The sequence below is a fragment of the Cuculus canorus genome, chromosome 1 (genome assembly GCF_017976375.1).
Source record: "Cuculus canorus isolate bCucCan1 chromosome 1, bCucCan1.pri, whole genome shotgun sequence".
Taxonomy (NCBI): domain Eukaryota; kingdom Metazoa; phylum Chordata; class Aves; order Cuculiformes; family Cuculidae; genus Cuculus; species Cuculus canorus.
Genome location: NC_071401.1, coordinates 200,509,842 through 200,531,046, shown reverse-complemented (window position 1 = coordinate 200,531,046; position 21,205 = coordinate 200,509,842). Strand labels below are relative to the sequence as shown.

The following is a 21,205-nucleotide window of genomic DNA, read 5'->3' as shown; positions in this document are numbered from 1 at the left end:
CATTTTTTCCCAAGTGCTCTACTGAAATTGTATTTAAAATGTCCAATACTTACAGGAAAGGCAACTAAAACACAAGCCAACAAACCCTCCCCCACCACCTTCACAATACAAACACACCACTGTTGATATTAATAAAAAGTGTTCTCAAACAGTTATGTCCAATGTAATTACAAAGTAGACAGTATTTTGTTTAGCATCCTAAGGCAAATACTAGGATTAGATCCTCAGTTGATATGGATGAACACAGCTTCAGTGAGGGCTATGACTGTGCCAGCCAAGGAAGATGAGGATTTATCCCCAGATTCTGAAGATAAGGTATCTGCACCCATTCACACCAGGTAAGAATCCAATTCCATAATCCTACATGAGCGATCTGTTCCCCCCTCTTCATCCCAGGCTTTCCTGGACAACTAGTAGTCATAAGCATCAAGGATCAGATCCTGCCATCCCTGTGCAAGCTGAGCAATACTTTATATAATGGCAAGTCATAGGGGCAGCTTGTGGAAAGACAGAAGGTGACAGAATTGGACCCTAAGATTCAGTGGCAACACATTTCCCTTTCTTCTTGAAGCTAAAGGAAGGATAGGATAAAATTAATTTCATTTTATGCCTCACTTTGGGGAAAAAATTTCCACTTCAGTAGATTCCAATGATCAGCGTGGTCTGGCTTAAACACTGCTCTGTTGCAGGAACTGCAACAAGTTCTTGCAAGCAAAAACCAGGAACTGATGGCAGATCAGATTCCTGATTTCAGTTCCAGCAAATGAGTTTAAACACTACCGAGTAATGTGTTAACAGTGTACTCAGATCAGCATGTCCTTGGAGGAGAAAGGCCACAACAGCAAAGTATGTAGGATTTCAAAACACAAAAAGTAGAAGACAGTAGAAGACATCTCATTTTGCATTGAGATGCAAGAGGTAAATTCACAGGTAGCACTGCACACACCTGCACGCAACGGTGGAAGGCAGAAGTTTAGAGACAGAGATAATACAGCTTCTGGATTCTCCTTGGTGAGAGGATCATCAGATTTTTACTCTTTCTTAGCCCAAATTCTACATGCCAAACAGGAGAAATGGGCTTTAAGGCTGCTTAACTGTTCACTGCTGGTGGATTTTAAGCATTCTCAGTTTGCCCACACCTGCCTATCCCAGTGGGGACGGGCAGCAGTGCTTGACATACCTTGTTTCCTCACAGACTTGGTAAAAATTCCTACAAGCACAAATTATTGTTGGTTATATACAGGCTGTAGGTTTAGTTGGAGGAAATTTACCTGCACAGCAAAGCTTCATAAGATATCACAGGAAGATTTTTGTTGAGTTTTAAAGCAAAACATAATCTATGTATCTTCACTAAACTAGGATCACAAGAGATAAAGCAGTGCAACACTGAAGGAGTTTCTCTAGTATCCCTGGTTAAAATCTCTGAGTAAGCACATCAGACTGGTCCATGACACTGAACTGACAAACAGACTCTTTATCCATTGATCTCAGAAATGCATTTGGCAAGTCGATCCATTTAAAGTACAGTCTTTTTAATCCACATGTCCCAGGAATTAAAAATCTCATCTTCAGTAAGTGTCAGCTGGACGCTGTGATTTTCCCTCTTGAAGGGCAAATCTGAGACAACTTGCAAAAGCCTCTTTCCGCAGGAAAGCTGGAAGTCTTAGCAAGCGCTGGCTCTAGGACTCTGGTGCTTCTGTTCCTTCCTGGACCGTCCTCCTCAAGTTGCCCTTGACTTTGACAAATTCAGGAGCGTTTTCCTGCTCTTCCTGCATCTTCTGTTGCTCCAGTTCCAGCTTAAAAGGGAATCACATGTTAAAAAAAAAAGGTACATAAAACAGGTCACTGAAATACAAGACAATAACCTAAAGTTTTCAATAACTGGCCATGCAAAACTCTTTAAACTGTTTCCTTTTTTTCTCTCATGGAAAAGATAGTTGCGTTTCTTTGGGAACATCTGTTCTCATAAATGATGAATCTTTTCAAACTCTTTTTCCAGATGTCCGTCTTTGCCAGATGGACAAAAACTCTGCAAGCCCAGCACTAGAACAAGATGAAGCATTTTTGAGGAAACTCTTGGACATTAAAGAAACAACAGTATTTCCATGAGTCACGTTGTCAATTAATGCCATTCCTATGATGTTTACAAAGTCACAACATTGTTTGCAATTGGCAGGCTTTTCATCTTCTAACACAATTTTCTATTCTAAGTCAGTCCTTGGATGCCTCAGTTTCAAAGCAAACCTGACCATTTGAAGTGGGGCATTTAAGAGCAGAAGGGAAAAGTGACAGGATGATACACTTAAAAATACAGTAGCTTCCTCCCTCTAAAAATATTTCTAAGCCTAATTAAAAAGAACTATAAAAATCTCAAAACCTAAATGATGACTGGATTACACCTCATTTTCAATAAAGTAATTATTCGGCTTAATTGATTTCCATTGAGAAAAACAGGATATACTGTTTCTGAGCCTTCATTTATTTAAAAATAAATGCAGTGCTTGATGCACAGTGACTTCTTTGATGAGGCATTTCACTGTATAGAAATTTCCTTGCAAGCACATGAAGTGTCTTAAGAAGCACAAAGAGGTTTGGCTGGTCCTGTGCCTGGCACTAAGCTTCACCACAATGAACTCTAACTCCACATCATCTCCATACTCCAGGCCTGAGGATCTTTTCCTTCTTTTGAAAATGCCAGTGGGCTCGTAAGTTTTAAGGCTACAAAAGACCTTTTTTAAGTCAATTAGTTTCTTATGTAACCCAGGAGAAAGAATTTATTTTTTGTTTGGTAGCATCCAGTTTTGATGCACTACAGCCTAACTACCACTCATAGTGGATCATCTCAACACTTAGACTACAAAAGTTGACTAATTTACCCCAGTATCAATGGTTAAGTAATGTCAGTGCTCCACATATTCTGGTTATCTGGTGCAGGATTCCTTTGATCAAAGGCAGACACCATATACAGTTCCTGAACAGTAAGTGACAACAACGAGGTACTTGGAGAGTGTGATTTGACTCATCCTAAAAAATGTATCTGCATTTGGTCAGACAAAATGTGCCAGCAACTGGCTGGTGCTTCTTTCTTGTCTATGCAAGAAGCCTCAGGTAAGTAGCTCAGATGTAGATGTGTAAAAGTAGTGTTATTCCCCATCTTACCTGCTCCAGTTTCTGCTGCCGTTTCAGTAGCTCTATTTCCAGGTCTGATTTCTTCTTTTGTGCTTCCTCTTCTTTTTGTTGTTTAATAACTTGATCTCGTTTCCTTTTCTCCATCACTTTCTGTAGCTCTGGCTTGTTCTGAGGTGCAAGACCCCTTCAAATTAAATGGGAGAAGTAGCGGTGAAACAGGGGAGAAAAGAAATCAGTTTTAATTAGCAGAAATTCACACAGAACTGTAGGCAGTTTTTCTAGAGTCAAGTAGTTGCCTATTTAGATACAGCAGAACACAAATAATTAATTAAAAGGAAAAAATATGCATACCTTTGTCTGACTTCTAATCAAGAATAAACTAGAAATTAAGCTATAATATTACTAAGGATATTTCTCTTTTAATATGCACGTTAGTATTTCTTCTGGATAATTCACTATTTTACTCTCATCTTAAGTCTTCCCTCTATTATCTCAATTTCAGAAGAAATTATTAAAGAAATTATCACAAATCAAGACTCTATTAGGGCTAGAAACAAATTTTAGACAAAGAGACTTCTCTTGCTGGCTGATAACTCAGAGAAATTGTGTTCAGACAGTGCTATGCAGGGTATTATACCCATAGAAGTTTGCGTGGACAGAATGTTGCTCCTGGAAATCATGGATTCTGTCCTTCCTTGAAAATGGAAGAGCTTTACCCATGCCTGGCTGCAAAGCTATTCCCAGTGACAGCTCCAAGGCTACACTCAAAACCACAAAGAGTCAAAGACAGCAAAAAAACAGAATAAAAAAACATTGCAGTCACCTTGGAGACCAGACAAAGGCTGGAGGATTCTCCTTCTTGTAAGATTTTAGCTACTACATCAACTGAATGTTTCAGGTCTGTTCAGCACAAATTGCTTTCCAAACCAACTACTCTAAAATGAGAAAGCTTTTTCTTTGGGAATGTGTATGACTTTATTTGCACAGGCACACGCACAGATACGCACTGACTCCTACTTATTTTTGTGACTTCAGCTATTTTTTATCTCTGTTATGTTTTGAATCTTATTGTAACAAATTTTGAAAGCTTCATATCTCTCCTCATTATTCAGATATTTGTGTCACTTAAGTCAGAGCAGAAAGATCCAAAAATTACCCTTGTTATTTTCGTCTTCCCTGTGAAGAATACTACGTGAAAACATCCAAAACTGAGTTTAACATTGATGATTTTTTTATTTCAACCTTAAGGAACTCAATAATCTGAATCAGGCTTTCAGAAAGTGTATTTTTAGCCTTGCTTACTAGCTACATACAACTACAGTTGTCTAATTCTTCCATAATATGAGCCTCACGAGGTTTAACGAGGCCAAGTGCAAGGTCCTACACCTGGGCCGGGGCAGTCGACAGTTTCAATACAGGATGGAGGATGACGTGATTGAGAGCAGCCCTGCAGAGAAGGACCTAGAGGTGCTGATTGATGGGAAGCTAAACACGAGCCAGCAATGTGCACTTGCAGCCCTGAAGGCCAACTGTATCCTGGGCTGCATCAGTAGAAGCATCGCCAGCAGGTCAAGAGAGGTGATTCTGTCCCTCTACTCCACTCTCATGAGACCCCACCTGGAGTACTGTGTCCAGTTCTGGAATCCCTAACATAGAAGGATATGGAACTATTGGAATGGGTCCAGAGGAGGGCTACAAAGAGGAATGGAGCACCTCTGCTATAAGGACAGGCTGAAAGAGTTGGGGCTGTTCAGCCTGGAGAAGAGAAGGCACCAAGGAGACCTTACAGTGGTCCTCCAGTACCTGAAGGGGGCCTACAAGAAAGATGGGGAGGGACTTTTTACAAGGACATGCAGTGATAGGACAAGGGAGGGTGGCTTTAAATTGGAAGGGGGACAATTTAGATTAAACATCAGCAAGAAATTCTTTATGATTAGGGTGATGAAGCATTGGCACAGGTTGTCCAGGCAAGTTGTGGAGGCCCAATCCCTGGAGGTGTTCAAGGCCAGGCTGGATGGGGCCTTGGGCAGCCTGGTCTGGTGGGAGGTATCCCTGCCTATGGCAGGGTGGTTGGAAATGGATGATCTTTAAGGTCCCTTCCAACCCAAACAATTGTATGATTCTATAATATGCCTATCTGAGAGCATTAAAATTCCATTTTATGGTGACATCTATGAATGACTCCATACATTACGCAGCACTCTATCCCTGTACATACTCTGACAGCAAAATTAAATATTTAGCAACACCAAATGTTGTTCCCTATTTCTCATAACAGTTCTCGTGGCCTGAATGCAACAGAAGCTACAAGTTTGTGTTAATATTTTATGTTTTATGCTATTTTAATTACATTTTAACACATAAAACTTAAATCAGGCAGAGAAAAGCTGGAGTGGATTTTTATTACTACTGCTAGTATGGAGTCAGTGAGAGCTATGTCAATGGAAACTTCCGTGTTGGCAATTCATAATCAAGACAACAGCGATCAGAGTACTCGTTCCTGCTTTTTTTCCAGTAAGGTTGCAGCACAAGAAAGCAGAGCCACAAGAGCAATTTAGATGTGCTGTAGCTAGAATAACAGAGACCCACAGAAAATAAAAGTAAATACAACCTCTCAGTCTAATCAAATGGGATTGGTAGTCATGTCTGTAACAGAACAATTGTAACATCAATCTTATTTTCCCTCTCCTATGTAAGGAAGAAGTGACAAACAGGCTGTACTGGATTAACTGGGAGTCTGGTATCACCTCCTGGTGATTGTTATGGTTAAATATAAAACACTAAAGCTTTGGTTTGGAGTAAGCAAAATGTGCTACAACACAAGTTAGGACTGATAGGGTTAAAAGGTCTGGAAGGGACAGGACCAATACTTTACGGACTTGAGGCCCAGTGAGTAAGAGTAGTTTAAAAGAAGTGACTTGGCCCTTGAGGTGCCACTGCCTGGATCTTTGTTTGCCCCAACCAACTACCATTTCAGCAAGTAAATAACAATGTCAGTTCAACACCCAACAGACATTGCTCACAGCAGGCATGGAGAAAGATCAGACCAGCACTGGCTAATACCTTCTAAAAAGCAGAAAAGGCTGCTCAGAGCTGACTGCTCCAAAAGTGAAGCTGTTGGTGCCTACACCGAGTCTTCACAATTAAATAAGATGTATGTTAAGTAGACTTCTATAAGAGCACTAAAAGACCTCCATACGTATGGCAGTTTGCAGTAACAAAGCAGAACACAGGCATAATAGCGACATTACCAAAAAAGCCCCATATCACAACTAGTGCAGTGGCACACAGAAGACTAACCCTCTTTTTAAAAATATCAGGCTTTCTGCTGCTGGTAAAAACCCTCAGAGTATTTCGTTTCTACACCAATAATAAGAATCTAAAATTAACAGCTGCAGTTCATCAAAATTACAATAAGAGAAGAACGGCTATTGAGGACTGCAAGACTCCTCTGTGTAATAGGATAGTCTCCTAGAAGAAAAGAACTCCAGACTATTTAAAAGTGCTTTTTCATAAACTTAAAAGAAAAAAAAATAGCCTTAATTTATTGCAGCCTCCATATCCTTTATAATAAGACCATAAGTCGGGAAACTTCAACTATCTTTCTTTCAATGCCTATAAACTTCTAGTGCTAGGAACGACTTTGATGTTTAATCCCATTAACAAAAAATAGGACAAACACCTATTTAGGCCAGTTTCTTCCAATTCAGTTGGTATTCTGTAAAACATTTCTACTTCTTCATCACTAACTGTATTGTGTATGTGATTCATTTAGAATTAAGTATCTAAGCCTAGCATTTATGAGGATTTTGCTGTCACATAGAAAAGACTCCTTTCCCCCTCAAAGTACTGCCCTGTCAGAAGGAAAAAAATAAGAGAAACTTTCATAATAGGACTGTTTCTGACAAACAGACAAATCCAGTCATGCTGGAGTAGCCAAATAAATAGCTTCCCCCTGTCTTTTATCAAGGTCCTGGGTCTCAAAAAGCCTAAATGGCTGTTACCAGCAACTCTGTTCTTAAATGCACTCTGAAATACTGCTCTGCTATTCCTGTTAAGTAGATTCCCACACCCCTGCCTTTTGAAAGTCCATTTTGTGTGGCTTCAACACAGTAAATCCGTAATTTATATCATAACTTAGTTTCTGTTTGTTTAAATGAAGGAGCCCCAAGAGACTTGGTGGGTTTTCCTGCATCAAGTGATCTGGCGGTTGTTTTCTTTCTATGCTTTCTAAATGAGTCCTCCCTTGCTGAAGAGATTTAGTAACAGAATTGGGCCAAACGCCTGTGCCTCTGAAACTGAGGAAATCAAGTTCCAGTTATTTACATCTAAAAGCAACATACAGAGCAACAGCTGTGCATCCCATGCCAGTATGAAGGAAGCAGCATTTGCATAACATACAAAGAAACACTTGTGCAGCACCAGAGCAGACACCAGACTATCACACTACATTGCATGAAGGATCAAGCAAGTGGAGAACAGTTGCATGTGAAATAAAATATATGATTTGTTTGATTTAAAAGCGGCCCCATAAACTCAGTGAATTGGGAATGGTGCAAACCCACAGATTTTATGATCCTACCAGTAACGGCAAAATTTTGTCACATATTTGATAAAGAGCTCAAGACAAATTACAGCGCCCAGGTAACCAATATGAAACGTGACAGAGGAGAACTGAACTGCTTCCCCTGAAACTGACCCTTTGTGAGTGCTCACAGAACCGAAGTGAGAAGTGTTTTACAGCAAGCTCTTGCAGGTCAACTGAAATTCAATCAAATAAATGCCACGGTTAAGAACCAGAGCCTTTTCATCTACAAGATCTGCATCAACAAAAAGCATTTTGCTGGGCTTTGGGTAAAATGTCATTTTGACGCAACTAAAACCCAAGCTGTGTGCTTGGGGTGACACGAGTGATTTTTAAACTCTTACCTTTTCTGATTCATAAGGAGCTCTCTATGGAGATCTTGATGATTCCGGGATGACTTCACAGGATTAATTAATTTCTGAGGTCTAATTAATTCAGGATTGTCATCATCTATGTAGTCTGGTTCAGCCATAATCTTTCTCGGAATGGAATACGGATCTTTGGGTTCAGTGTCCTTGTTCACAGTATCTGCAAAACAGTGTGAAACTGCAGTAAATCTACATTGAAAGGCCTCATAAAAATGTATCAAACCATAAAGCCAGCATATTACATGGGTAACAGTTATGCTTTTCCTAGATTAATTTTGTCTGCAGTAAGTAAACGCTCTCAGAGCAACCAGTGGCATCATAGACAGCAATTTCACAACAATGCCATCTCCAACAGCCTTCATCCACTGACTTGGAAATACAGATTCCCTAGTTTTAAGAACCAGACAATGCAGGTTAAGCACATGATGAGCCCTATTGATTTTAATAACCCTACTCAGATGAAGCATTTTTAGATCAGCAATACTGAGACCTTAAAGACATTCTAAATACTGACTACATTAAATACTACGAATATGTACCAAAACCAGTGTCTTATTTTCTGCCATCAGTATTATGCCAGCTATAAGGAAAACAGCTTCTGTGGATAAGCCCTGTACTGTACTATACTAAGCAGTGGAAATTGCCAGAACTGCAGTTGCTTGGATGGGGGACAGACTTTTGAGTGGAAAGGGAAGGGAGAAAAAGTTAGGTAAGGTTGTTTCTAAAAGGCCATATTTTGCTCAGTGGAAATCCACAGATTTGCTGATCTGAAGGCAACAAAGTCTTGATGATTTAAATCAACTAGAAATCTCGCACTTTCCTACGCTGCTACAGAAAACGTATCTGTACACAAAATCACAACACTTTTAATCAACAGCTGACAATAATCTATAGATGACCATTCATACCTCCTTCCATTAAAAAAATCTCAGCCACAAAAATTCAGCATCCAACACAAAGCACATTCAGAGCAATTCTACCTCTGTTCGCTGCCGTGGAAACCTGCACGCAGAATCCAGCACACTGCAATTATCAGTTTGATGAAACTCTGGCCCCTCAAACAGACCCAAAAAAGGTAATCTCACAGCATGTGGGCTTGCAGAGATGAATCAAGGAAAGAATGAAAGAAAAGGCAAGAGACCTCCATCAGCTTGACTGGCAGAACAGCTGAATGCTGCACACTGTATGGCACAGGACTATGAGACAATTCAGAGAATCACTGGGATTTGCCATGTATTTTCCAGTTAAAGCTGACTATGCGCTTTAATTCAGATCCCCGTTACCAGCCCTTCTCTCTCTCTCACTCCACAGGCTGTAAAACCTGGCTAAGTTCAGTCTCAGTTTAACCTCTAAACTATTTTGTTTCATTGGGAATCTCACACGGTTGTTCAGAAAGACTGATTCAAAGATATACTTTGATATAGTGGAAAGATTTCCACTAATGCTTCAGTGCATCAATACAGATCTGTACCAGCATCACCCTGCTTGGGCTGCACGTGCACTTACAGATGAAGAAGTAAAACAACAGGACTAAGTTTTCAGTGGATGAAGGGAAGCCACTCTGGGTTTGAATGTGTCCAATGGGTCTGGCATAGCCCTTTCAGCTTCTTTGTTTGAATGGATGGTGTGAATTATGAAACCAAGTTTCTACGAAGCAAATCCAATGAGAAACAGCTTACCAGTGTAAGCGGCTCTTGGGGTGGCCCCTCCATTAGGTTTTCAAAGCAAGTTTACATGTAGTGTTTTTGAACTCTGTGGGGGTGCAAGTTCCCACAGAAACCTCTGAAACTAATATAAAAATTGCCCACAGTTCGAAACTGTGTAAGTATATTGCTGTACCTGACATAAATCTCTTATTGACATTGATCATGCAATAAAAATACTTCTCCCATCACCCCTCAGAGTCCTCCTTGCTTCAATCAAGCAACCAGCTATCACCACACGTGTGAAATATACAGGATCATTGGAAAATTGAGGTTGGATGAAACCTGCAAGATTTTTAATCCAATCTCCTGCTGAGAGCAGTAACAGCTATGAGATCAGACCAGGTTACTCAGGGCTTTACCCAGGAAGGTCCTAAGTCCTCCAAGCCTGCACAGCCTCTATAGGCAACCCTGTCATCAAGCTCTTGTTTCAACTCATGCCCACTGACCTCCAGCCATGCACCATGGTGAAGAGCTTGGCTCTGTCTCCTCGGCAGGTTGCTCCCAGGCATCAGGCACTGCTGTCAGGTCCCCCCACAACCCTACCTCTGCTCAGGGACAAGCCAGCCCAGATCCCTCTGCCTTCACTCACAGTGCCTGCACCCCATCCCTTAGCTTATCTTGATGGCCCTTCACTGAACTCACATTGCAAACCCTTTGCTCTTTAATTGCATGCAATATAAGAAACGCCAAGCCCCCCAAAACCACATACCATAGGACACTTCTTAGCGTACACCACACAGCACCACGCCATTAATAAAAAGTGTTGAAGTCTATTCTCATTACCATAGACATTGAATAAACTCACTGTTTTCTTTTTTAAAATACGGATGTATCAATTCATGCTTCCTCACTGTTCACGTCAGGATTATCACAAATAAAACAGCTCAAACGTTACATATCCAGCCTCCACCCAAAATAAATCTGAACTGTAAATATTTGTTTTTCTGTACTTCCCTACAGCTGCATTGATGCGGCTGCAACTCTTCTAGAAAGCATTTACCATTGACAGCCCTCCTTTAAAATATATCTGAAAATCATAGAATCAGAGAATGGCCTGAGTTAGAAGGGACCTTAAAAGATCATCTAATTAAATGCCCCCTGCCATGGGCAGGGACACATCCCACTAGATCAGGCTGCTCAAGGCTCCGTTCAACCTGGCTTTGAACACCTCCAGGGAGGGGGACATCCACTACTTCCCTGGGCAGTAACTTTCTGCTTCTTCAAGGCAAGTCTTCTGTTAGCTTAGGCAAAGATGAAAAACACAGAATTACCCTACAACTGTCTGTCATGAGCAATGTACTATTGTTTTAACATGAGCCCCTGAAAATTTGATTCAATCTTTTTTCAGAAGGTTTGATATAATATTTTTCAGCGCATAGATCTGCTTTGGCAAGCCCATAAAATGAAGTCTATTTACTCTTCTTTCTTCTGCCCCACCTCTATTTTTAAGACCATGTGTTCAACTCTGAGGTCAAGAACTGTGGTTTCACGATGTAACATGAACCCTACGAGCAGGAAACCTAAATGAATAAAACTCCCTTGGGAAATGAAGATGCTTTCCATGTATGATTAAGCTGTAAATAATTTCAGCTAGGATTTCCAAACAGACCCAGCAAAACAAAGCACCCAGCTCCCACTCAGTGGAACCTCTCACACCCTTTTCTAACCCTCAGTCTGGCTGGAGGCCACCAACCCAGTTCCTCAGTGTCACTGTGTAATACTATAAGCAAACAATCCAATTACAATAGTGTGATTCGTACTCACACCCTTTCAAAGCAAACGTTAACAAAGATACAGACAAGTTTCACATTAACAGGGAACTGAGGCACAAAGGATACACAACAGCAGACAGACACAGAGCTGGCAGAGTTTCATTCCAAGATTCAGGCGCCCACCAATAAACCAAGCTCAATAACAGAATCCCTTAAAAGTCCTCAAATGAAGTTTAATCAATGTTCAAGCAATAATAATTAAATAAATATTAATTGCACGAGTCTCTAGCGCTCATAACCACAGAAATCACAACCCATAAAGCTGCTCTCAGATCATCACTAGGTGAGCAACAGCGGGACATGAATAATCCAAATAATCACTTCACAGGAATACGCTGCCTTAAGAGCATCTGAGAGGCTCCTTTTCACCATCTGCTGTTACATGACCAAATTGAAATGCACAATCCATTTCTGGGTTTCCCTGTTACCTTGCTCAAAAACAAAGGAAAGAGATTTGCATTTGGGAGATGCGTTAGCTGAGCTTGGCTCACGTTTAATACACCCATTGATTTGGCAGGTGCCCCAGTGCATTTGCTGAATTAGTCGTTGCTGCGCAAGCAGCACAAAAGCCTTTATCTACCCCATCACATCTTGAGTAACACTCATAGACTTTGTCCATGATTTCTTATGCACATGTGGATTTTCATCCAGAAAGAATAAATTTGGTATCTTGCATGGAAGAGGAATTTTAACTCCTCAAACAGGACTGCAAAGCAATTTCAGTGCTCCAGTAGACAATGCAATGCCTCTGTATTAGAAAAGTAATTACTTCATGTATCTTCCCAGACCAAGGCTCAATGTTTTCAGATACAAAGATGCACTTGGAGCAATAAAGAACCACACTGGCACCTCAGTTGTGGAAAGTCAAGACCAAATGGTCACTTACTTGCAATTCTCTCACTTATTTTCCTTGCAGGGCACATAAATTCAGGAAGAAGAGATCAGACCCTTTATACTGATCATACTCAATAGATACAACTGAATGGGGGTGAGTCTGAAGCACGTAAGTTACATTTGGGGGAACATATCCAACAGACACGTTTGCTTCCAATGCTGTTTATTTTTTTATGCTATCTATAGAGGGTTTTTTTCACCAATATTCCCTTAATGGTAGTAACAGTGGAAAAACACATGCAAAAATTTCAACAGACAGCCACTAGTGTTTTTAACAGATTCAAAGTAGATGTTAACAGCATCGGGTTAGGGATTCAGCAGCTGCCAGAGCTTTTTCCTACAACAGGGCTCCCACAGCTTCCATAAGAAAGGGGAGTTCTTGCCAAAAACATCCTCATGTTTATATGGCATTCAGAGAATTGCATTTATTTTCTATCTGGTATTCCTCATACCAGAAATCACCCTTTACATATGGAATCCGAGTATAAAAATTCCTGTAAGACACCATATATTTATATTATACACACATATGGCATTTGCACCCTTCAAATGATTCCCACAATTACTACCAGCTGTGAAAGCAGAGGTAGAGTTGAGGGCCTTCAAAATGCAGATAAATAAATGCCTAAAAATACCAATAAAGATCAAAATAATAGACTAGTCCAGTATCTAAAAGTTACATTAAGGCTAAATTCACGTAATTTCCTTTTTGCCTTAATAAATTCTTGAATTAATATTTTCCACAGAAGCATTAGCTCAAACACTGAATAACTCCTGAAGCAAGATTTTATTTTCGAAAATCTCCAACATCTGTTCTGAGCTGAAAGCCATCAAATGCTACTTTTTAAGATTTATATTTTTAGGTCTTTAAACTACTGCATGGACTTGTGGTTTGTTACAAGTAACCCAAAGGCATTCTTTGAGAAGAAAAATGGTTTTACTCTCCCCCTTCCGATTTCAAGAGGCATCGGAATAAAAATTCCCCAGCAAGTCCCTGCTCAGAGGTTACACAACCAGCACAGCTTTGCATCAACCAGCCTGGGTGGAAAGCAACAGAGCTGCTTAAATGCAGAGTTGGCTTCCCAAGCACCACCTCAGCACTGTTCACACATGAAAGCTCCCCATCACTATCGTTTCTATCCATATGCTCTCAGTGCCGTAAAAGGCACTTGACTAGAGAGATTTATTTGATTAATCCTTGATTATAGATATCACTAATAACTTCCCACAGTTCGCCCTTTAATTCAAAGTTCCTGAAAACAGAATACTCTTTCCACTCAAGATGCTCAAGCCACCCCTCATCCAAGGAGTTTGGCTCTAATTCACACCACCTTTTGTGGATGAAAGGGATGATGGGGTTTGGATCATGGCAAAACACAGCCAGACTGCCTGCTGAGGGAGAAGGAAGGACGAGAGGGATCCTGGCAGCTGCAACTCCTCCCAGCCCCTCACGCTTAGTTCAAAAAGGCTGCCACTTCCAAGCTGCAAGAGTTTTGCTTCTAGATCAGGAAAGAAGAGCGTCTTCACCTACGTCAAAATCAAACTTGTTTAGGGTAGTGTGTACCTACTGTGCCGTAAGGATCACTCATTGATTATCAATCCATTACCAGATTATTTCCTACATTACTATTCCTCAAACAAAATGAAGATCATTGGACTTTTTAATGCTTTGGCAGGTCTTGGCTCTTGTCTCTGGCTACAGCCTTACCTTCCTTATCTTACGCAGGTTATTTCACCCCTGTGTTCCCCAGCTCATGCAGATATAAGTGAAGAGCATTTCAGAAGTCACCACAAGCTTCTGCAAGACCAATTTTGCTGAGCCTTGCCATGAAGTTTAAAGTCTCCAGTACTCAGCAGACAAAATGAAGTAGCAGGACTGAAAAACATCTGCCCATACTGTGTCAGAACAGTTTAACTCACAGCACCTTCCCTACACCGCGTATCACCAGTTAATGGCTTCCTTAGTCGCGGTCCCTCAGCTACCAAAAGACTGACCAACCACACGGACTTCTCTTGGGAACAAAGATGACACTTACTTGAACGGGGCAGCCCAAAGCCATTTCAGTGATGTCAAGGATATGGAACGAAGCAGAGCTTGTTGGCTACTGAAGCTGTTCCTGTTGTCAGTTTAGAGGCTATTAAAAAGAACTAAACCACTCAAAAGCCCAAGGAAATCCAGCTAATGCTAATTTTCTTCCCTTAAGTACTGCTGAGAGTGTAATGTCAACAAAGCATAAATAAATGATCCATTTGATGAGAAACCAGAAGACACAGGGTCATTTTAAAGATGTTTGCATTGGCTCTGGCACCTAAAGGGAGACAGAGCGCAAGATTTGGGGCAGTGCTCCATACTGTTACTATTCTCTCAAATGCAAAGAGCTGCTTATGGCTCTCGTTCAATTTAAACAGCACCATGTGGTCCCTGTTCCTGTGCTTTGAAGTTCAGTCAAGCCTTAGGTGCTAAGGGAAGAGCTGAGATCCCCTCAGAGGCTGAGGGCTAAAGAGCAATGCTGGTGAGGACAGAACGGTTGGTCCCTCTTGGTCTCTAGTCTACTTGGAAAAGAGATGCAGAAAGACACAAAGAGATTCTATTTAAGAATAGCCTCACCTTCCACTAAAATCACTAGGCTCAGCAAACAGGTATTTGCATTAATTCAAAAGAATTTTTATTCAAGTTGCAAGATCTGTGATGAAGCTCTCTGTCACTGGCTTTGAACCCAGCTGAAAGTACCAGCTCAGAATAGTTTTATTTCTTCTCTTGCTCAGTTAAAATGCTGAAGAGGTATCAATGCAGCTGCGTAGAGGTGGAAGAAGAAAGCGCCTCTCCACTCCTACTGCAACTGGAGTTTTTCACACAAGAGGGACTGTACGAGCATTGGGAGAGGAGAAAGAGACAGAGACTTTCATTCACCACTGCAGGCAGGGACTGGATCCCCTTTTTGTCAGTCGCAGGCAAAACTCAGATATAGACTTGCCCTGCAACAAAGTCCTTAGCAGCCAATTTTTAATACAAGCAGAAGAAAAGACAGAAAGATACAGGATGAAAACTAGCACACTGTGAACAACACCCGTCTTCCCTAAGGCCTGGTCTATGCTGAACCCACTGTAATACCATGGTTCCAATCTGAGACTAATGGCAAATAAAGCACACTATGCATCTCACATGAGTTTTCTTACCCAAAAGTCCTGTGAGTTTATTAAGGACTTTATATTCCCCATACTCAGTTTGCTCCGGTCCTTGTGACTACTGAAATCCCTGGACAGGGCTGGGGACATGGAAAGCCATTCTGACAAGAAGGAGAAGAGTGTTTTGGACATCTCTCACCAAAAATGCTGTTAGTAATTATATTGCTTTCTTCCTGCAGAACAACAGAACTTCCCCTTCATCTCATCTAATGTCACTCATTTGAAAGCAATTAAGCATGACTGGAAAAGGCTTGCAATTGAATATATATATATCTGCCTTTCACCAATACTACACAGGTAATTACTGCACCGCAGTAAACATGGCTTTCAGAAGACCATTGAAATTGTGCCTCCTAGGAAACGCACTCCAAAGCACAGTTTGCACACAGATTAATCCCAAAAGGTACCTAGCAATTTATTTGTACATGGGCCAACAGTGATTCATATCTGATCCTGAAATGACACATTTTTTAAGATATTTTAAGGTCAGAAAAGCAAATAAGATCCTTTTATACTCCCTGCAGCTAAAGTGGAACATCAGCATTCTAAATCAGTCACTCTGGACCACTAGATTAAAAATCAGGGCAGGTTTGGTTGAATCAAATTTAATTACATTAAATACAGGGCTTCATGTGAAAACCAAGCCTAGATTCAATATCAGAAGTCCAAAGAGTCAGAGGACAATTTCTACAGGGTTTCACTGTTGCAAATGTTAAGAACTATCAAACAGTGTCACCCAGTGGTAAAGGCCTTCCTGCAGACAGGAACAGAGTAGAAGAGGGGTGTGGGGAGAAGGGGGAAGACTGACTCAAATTCATGTTTATGTACAGAACCACTAAAGTCAAAGAGCAAACAAACTAAATCCCACACAATTTTAGCAGGAAGTATTACTTCTAAGCCATTCTGTTTCTGAAAACGTTGGCATTAGAGGATAGTAATTCTTCAAATACAGAAGGTTTAACGCTAAAGTGATGGATTTCTGAGGGACAGAGGGAAACCCAGAGCAGCCAGCAGCCTCTTATGAATTGGGAGAGCGGACACATTTCAAGCAGCTGACTTGAGATGCTTAAAGTGAAACTGGTGAATCTTGAATGCTCTTAAACTCTAGTTCAGAAGGCTTCTTCAGGATTCTTACAGGGAAGAGAGAAACACCTTGATGATGATTGTTGCTACACTCGTTCTGTATTTTGTTCCTTAAGATCTTGTAAGTGAGGTGAGAAAGTGCGTCTCAGGGATGCCAAACGAGTTGTGCTATGCCAGATATAAGCCAAGACAAAAAGGGTAAAATGACCTTCAATATACGTGACAATATTTTGGAGCAAGAGAAGTGGAGATTACTTGGTGCCCACGTAAACAGGATTGGCACATCAAGAACAGTTTTCTTATTTATAAAGAAAATAGGGTGTTAAAAGGCAAATGGAAGAGCAACATATCTAAGACCTATATACTGAAGCAGTCGTAAGAGCTCAGTCCATTTGGTTTTTAAAAAATGAAGATTAAGACCACGCTTATTGTCCTACAAGCAACAAGGCCAATAACGGTTTGAAAAGCATCAATGCCTAGAGATCAGGGCTAGGAAACAAATGCCTAAAATAAGGCACACACTTTTAAAGTGAAGGGAATAAAATGCTGGATTTATTAAAAGATTTGTGGTAGGAAATCAGAAATGGTTCAATTGTATGGAGAGACCAAATTACAGGAACATAATTATGCCTTCTAGTTTCAGGAATTTATGAATGTATCAATGCAATTAATAAATATTTGCAAGGGGGTCTGAAGATTAAAATCTCTGCATTAATCAGGTATATTAAGTACTCAGTAGTTAAAGGAGCAAAATTGAGACCAAGCGAGTTCAGTATTTCACATGTTGCCTAAGTTACACCACTGCTGTAAATCCCTGAGTCTTGCCAGTCAGAGCATAACAGGGCTGGTGAACCTCCAGGTCTTCCTTCATGCAACGTGCTGTTCCTTAGGACAGACCAGCATCCTGCATGGAGTTACAGCACAGCAGGATCTGCAGAGCTGTCACACCTCCCCGCCTCTCTCCGTGTTTCTGAATAACAACTTAAAAGGAATTCTACTATGCATAAAAGCAGCCCATTTTCAACAAATTTAAAAACACAGACATAATGAAAAACACACCACCCACTGCAGCTTGCCAACTTCCTAAATTTATTCACAGGGAGTTATGCAAAAGTTAAGCACTTCTTCAGACCGAACAGATATGTATCAATTTACCTGCCAACTCAAGTTCCCTTTATTTTCTAGGAAGAAACCCCTTTCCTAGGAAGGGGCACGGAACAGAACACAAGAAGTCTACACTAGTAAAGATTGTTTTTATTTCTCTCTGTGGTGGCAAAGAGCTCAGAGCAAGCACCCAGCCTCTATCTTTATTTCTTAGCACAAGGAGTATCTTTTCCTAGATAAAACGAAACAAAAAGAAATAATTTTCTGAAACATAGCTCCTGGAAGCTAACACACTCCCAGCTTACTCACAGGAAAGAAATAAAACCCTCACCTCAATGAGTTAGTCTTGGCTCAGGCAACTAAACCTACATTCCAGCCTGCACTGTGTCCACAAAGAGACACCATCCCTTGCCCAGACCCGTTTTATCCACTCTCAGCTGACAGAGATGTATTTTAGGTATGTGGCTCCTAACTGCAACTTACTTGAAAGAGACACCACTACCAAGGCAAGGAGTAAGAACCTGAAGGAATAGGCAAAACCAATGAGACCAGTAAAACTGATGACCTGATCTTCTAGGGAGGTGGAGCAAGATATTAAAGAGAAAGCTGTTCCACACTCTACTTGTGACCTTAACCAAAGGCACAATGCCCTAATGACTGTAAAAGGAACAAGTGAGTGTAAGAATGTCTGTCAGTCAGCACAAAGCTCCCGGAAACGTATGCTACAGGAGGCAAGGCATATATCACAGGGGCTTAGGACAGCTAGCCTGATATACGTGAAGCTATTAAACTGCAGCAGTGACCGACAGGAGCTCTGCAAAGAACACTACATGCCACAGGGCATTTAGTGGAACATTATCTTCTCACTATTTGATGGAATAAATATAAGTCCTGAAAAGCAAGAACTTCTAGAAAACAAAACCTGAAAAAAATGTTGACAACGGGTAACATCTGACTTTTTACATACTCTTTATGAGCAGCTACAATCACCAACCTCATAAATCAGGAAGCTCTGACACCAGAGCTGAGCATCAGTCAGTATGCTGCACATAAAAGGGTACACAGCCTGCCCTGCTTCTCAGCAGAAGGGTGTTGTTTTCTAAAGAAACATGCCTCTGTCTGCGCAGTATATTGAAGCATTGCTCACACAACTGAGTTGCCTTTGGCCTTTTAGCCTCCCTGGAATGAAGAACATGGAATGTCAACACCTAAAACAAAAGCAGTCACACAAGCTTAGCAGGTGCAGAGGGGAGATTTTAGCTCACACTCTGGCAGAACAAAGTAAGTTAAGTATGGTGACACGGCGCTGTTTCTAGCATGTTTTCTATGTCATCTTATCTTTTGGTTTCCTTAGAATGGCTTGAAGAGGTTCAGGAAGGGAGAAATAGATCACCACTCCCTAATCCCTCCAGAAAGGGACTGCTCAACAAATTCGAAGTAGTCAATAAAGAAAAATAAGAAACTAGAGGGATGACCCCTGTCTCACCACAAATTGTTTTGTTTGTTGAGCTTGTGAGTTGGTGGCAGGAAAGGAATTTCCTACAATTGTTACCTTTCTGCTTGACAGACCACCTGGAGGAAAGTCTCAGACTGTCCTTCCTCAGCAGCACTCATGAAGGGGGCCAGCCACACCACCAGATTTAGTAGGATTGCTCAGCTCAGCTCCTCGCAAACATCCTTGGGGCTTTTGAGAGAATAGTTCACTTGCTTTATGGGCTACAGAGTGGAATTAAGGTGGATTTAAACTCGAAATGGAAGAACTCAGAAGTACGTAAGTCAAATAAGGAAAAAAAACCCTCAGTAGTCCTAAGAGGCACTACAGGAATGTCCTTCAAACTCTTAAAACAAACCACCTGCATCCCAAAAAGTCAAATTCCAAATCACAATGGTCTCCTAAAGGAAAATAAAATGTGCATATTCTTGTTTCTTCATGCTCAAAAACAAGGAAAAACCTTAAAGAAGCCAGAAAACACAGTCCTGCAAAACTAGACTCGCTTAGAGCCAAGAAAGGGTCTGAAAGTCTTTGTCATTAGATGCCTGAAGCTGAGGAACAAAAGCAGTATTAGGTCACAGCTTGGCTCTTGCTAGTCAAGGTTCAAGAAAGCAGCATACAGAGCTTCCAGGGAAGAGAATGCCATTTGTCATTCACATATATACAGACAGTCATGTCTCTGAAAGAGGGTGCTGTCAGCCTGAAGAGAAAGGGCTTGAATGAAGCCTTCTCATAAAGCCTTGGAGCCCCCTTTATTAACACCATTTCACAGGTGACACAGCTTACAGGCAGACTGAAAAGCTGTCTGCTACCTCTGGTTTTAACAACAGCAACTTAATTAAAATGATGAATTCCTATTGATAGGCAATCATAACCACCAATTGCCAGCTGCACCTCTTCATACCTGAAGCCAGCCTTGCTCTTTGTTCCTCTGCTGAACAGACAACCGGGGGGCTCTTAGCATCTGGTGGGCCTGCAGTCCAAGAAGGAAACTTTCAGGCCAACAAAACTGATAAGCTGGCAATAAATTGCATGTTAAGGACTCCTTAAAAATGTCACCATAAGGTGACAGGATATCGTCTTACTGTCTCAGATTTTTATAGAAGGAAGGAAGAAATACCAAGAGGTATTTCTGTGGTCCTCTTTTGCTCTCCTTCAACAGCTAAATGAGCTATTTCAAAAACACCAAACAGAGAAAAATTGTAATTAAAATTCCAATGAGCCTGTATGACCCTCATGTTTTAAAAAGCACACCTCTGCTTTGCACTCAGTAGACACGCCAAGAGTCATAGGTGTATATGCAACACTCCAGCGAACACATTGTGCTGGGTCACATCACAGCAAGTGCTGCTTTTTGTTGTCTCTCATCACTAAATTAATTACTAGTTTTCTTCATGACTGTGTAACCTACAAAGATGTTATAGACTCTGAGAAGGAGAGGAACTGTCTTTGTGATCAAGGGTGAAAGGGGAGTTGGTATCTGCGTAGGCATGCCGTGCATTCTTCATTCCTCTGGTTGTGCCTCCCTACAAGAAAGCTGGTCTGCAATTGTAAGCATCAGTAAAGGAAGACAGAAACCCCTTTCCTTCACTGTAAATTCTGGACCTGTTACTAGTCTCATAAGTCTGAATAAAACAAGCCAAACTTCCACAACACTTCCAAACATCTTAGCCCAAGTTGCTCAAGTTCCTACATCCATCACAGCCTGTCCATCATTTCATAATACAATCCCTTTCTTAACCTGCTTTCTTAACAAGTAGTGGAGAATTCCAGATTGGCAAAGCAGAAAATTAACATCTGCTTCTTTTTTTTTTTTAATTAGACAATTATGGTTTGCCATGTTTCACTGAAGAATTATGTTTTAAAACTACAAACAAAATTACTGA

General features: G+C 40.9%; 1 protein-coding gene across 4 annotated transcripts in view; it reads right to left on the bottom strand.

Moving 5' to 3' along the window:
* Positions 1–887: 887 nt before the first annotated feature.
* The window catches only part of FAM107B (family with sequence similarity 107 member B), a 60,099-nt gene continuing 39,781 nt past the window's right edge, over positions 888–21,205 (bottom strand). For all 4 annotated transcript variants that reach the window (XM_054051921.1, XM_054051912.1, XM_054051939.1 and 1 more), the window contains 3 exons: positions 8,059–8,242; positions 3,160–3,313; positions 888–1,796 (listed from right to left, as the gene is read on the bottom strand). In XM_054051921.1, the coding sequence (XP_053907896.1) occupies positions 1,680–1,796; positions 3,160–3,313; positions 8,059–8,186 (399 nt within the window). In that variant the 5' untranslated portion in view covers positions 8,187–8,242 and the 3' untranslated portion in view covers positions 888–1,679. The remainder of the gene's footprint in view (positions 1,797–3,159; positions 3,314–8,058; positions 8,243–21,205) is intronic.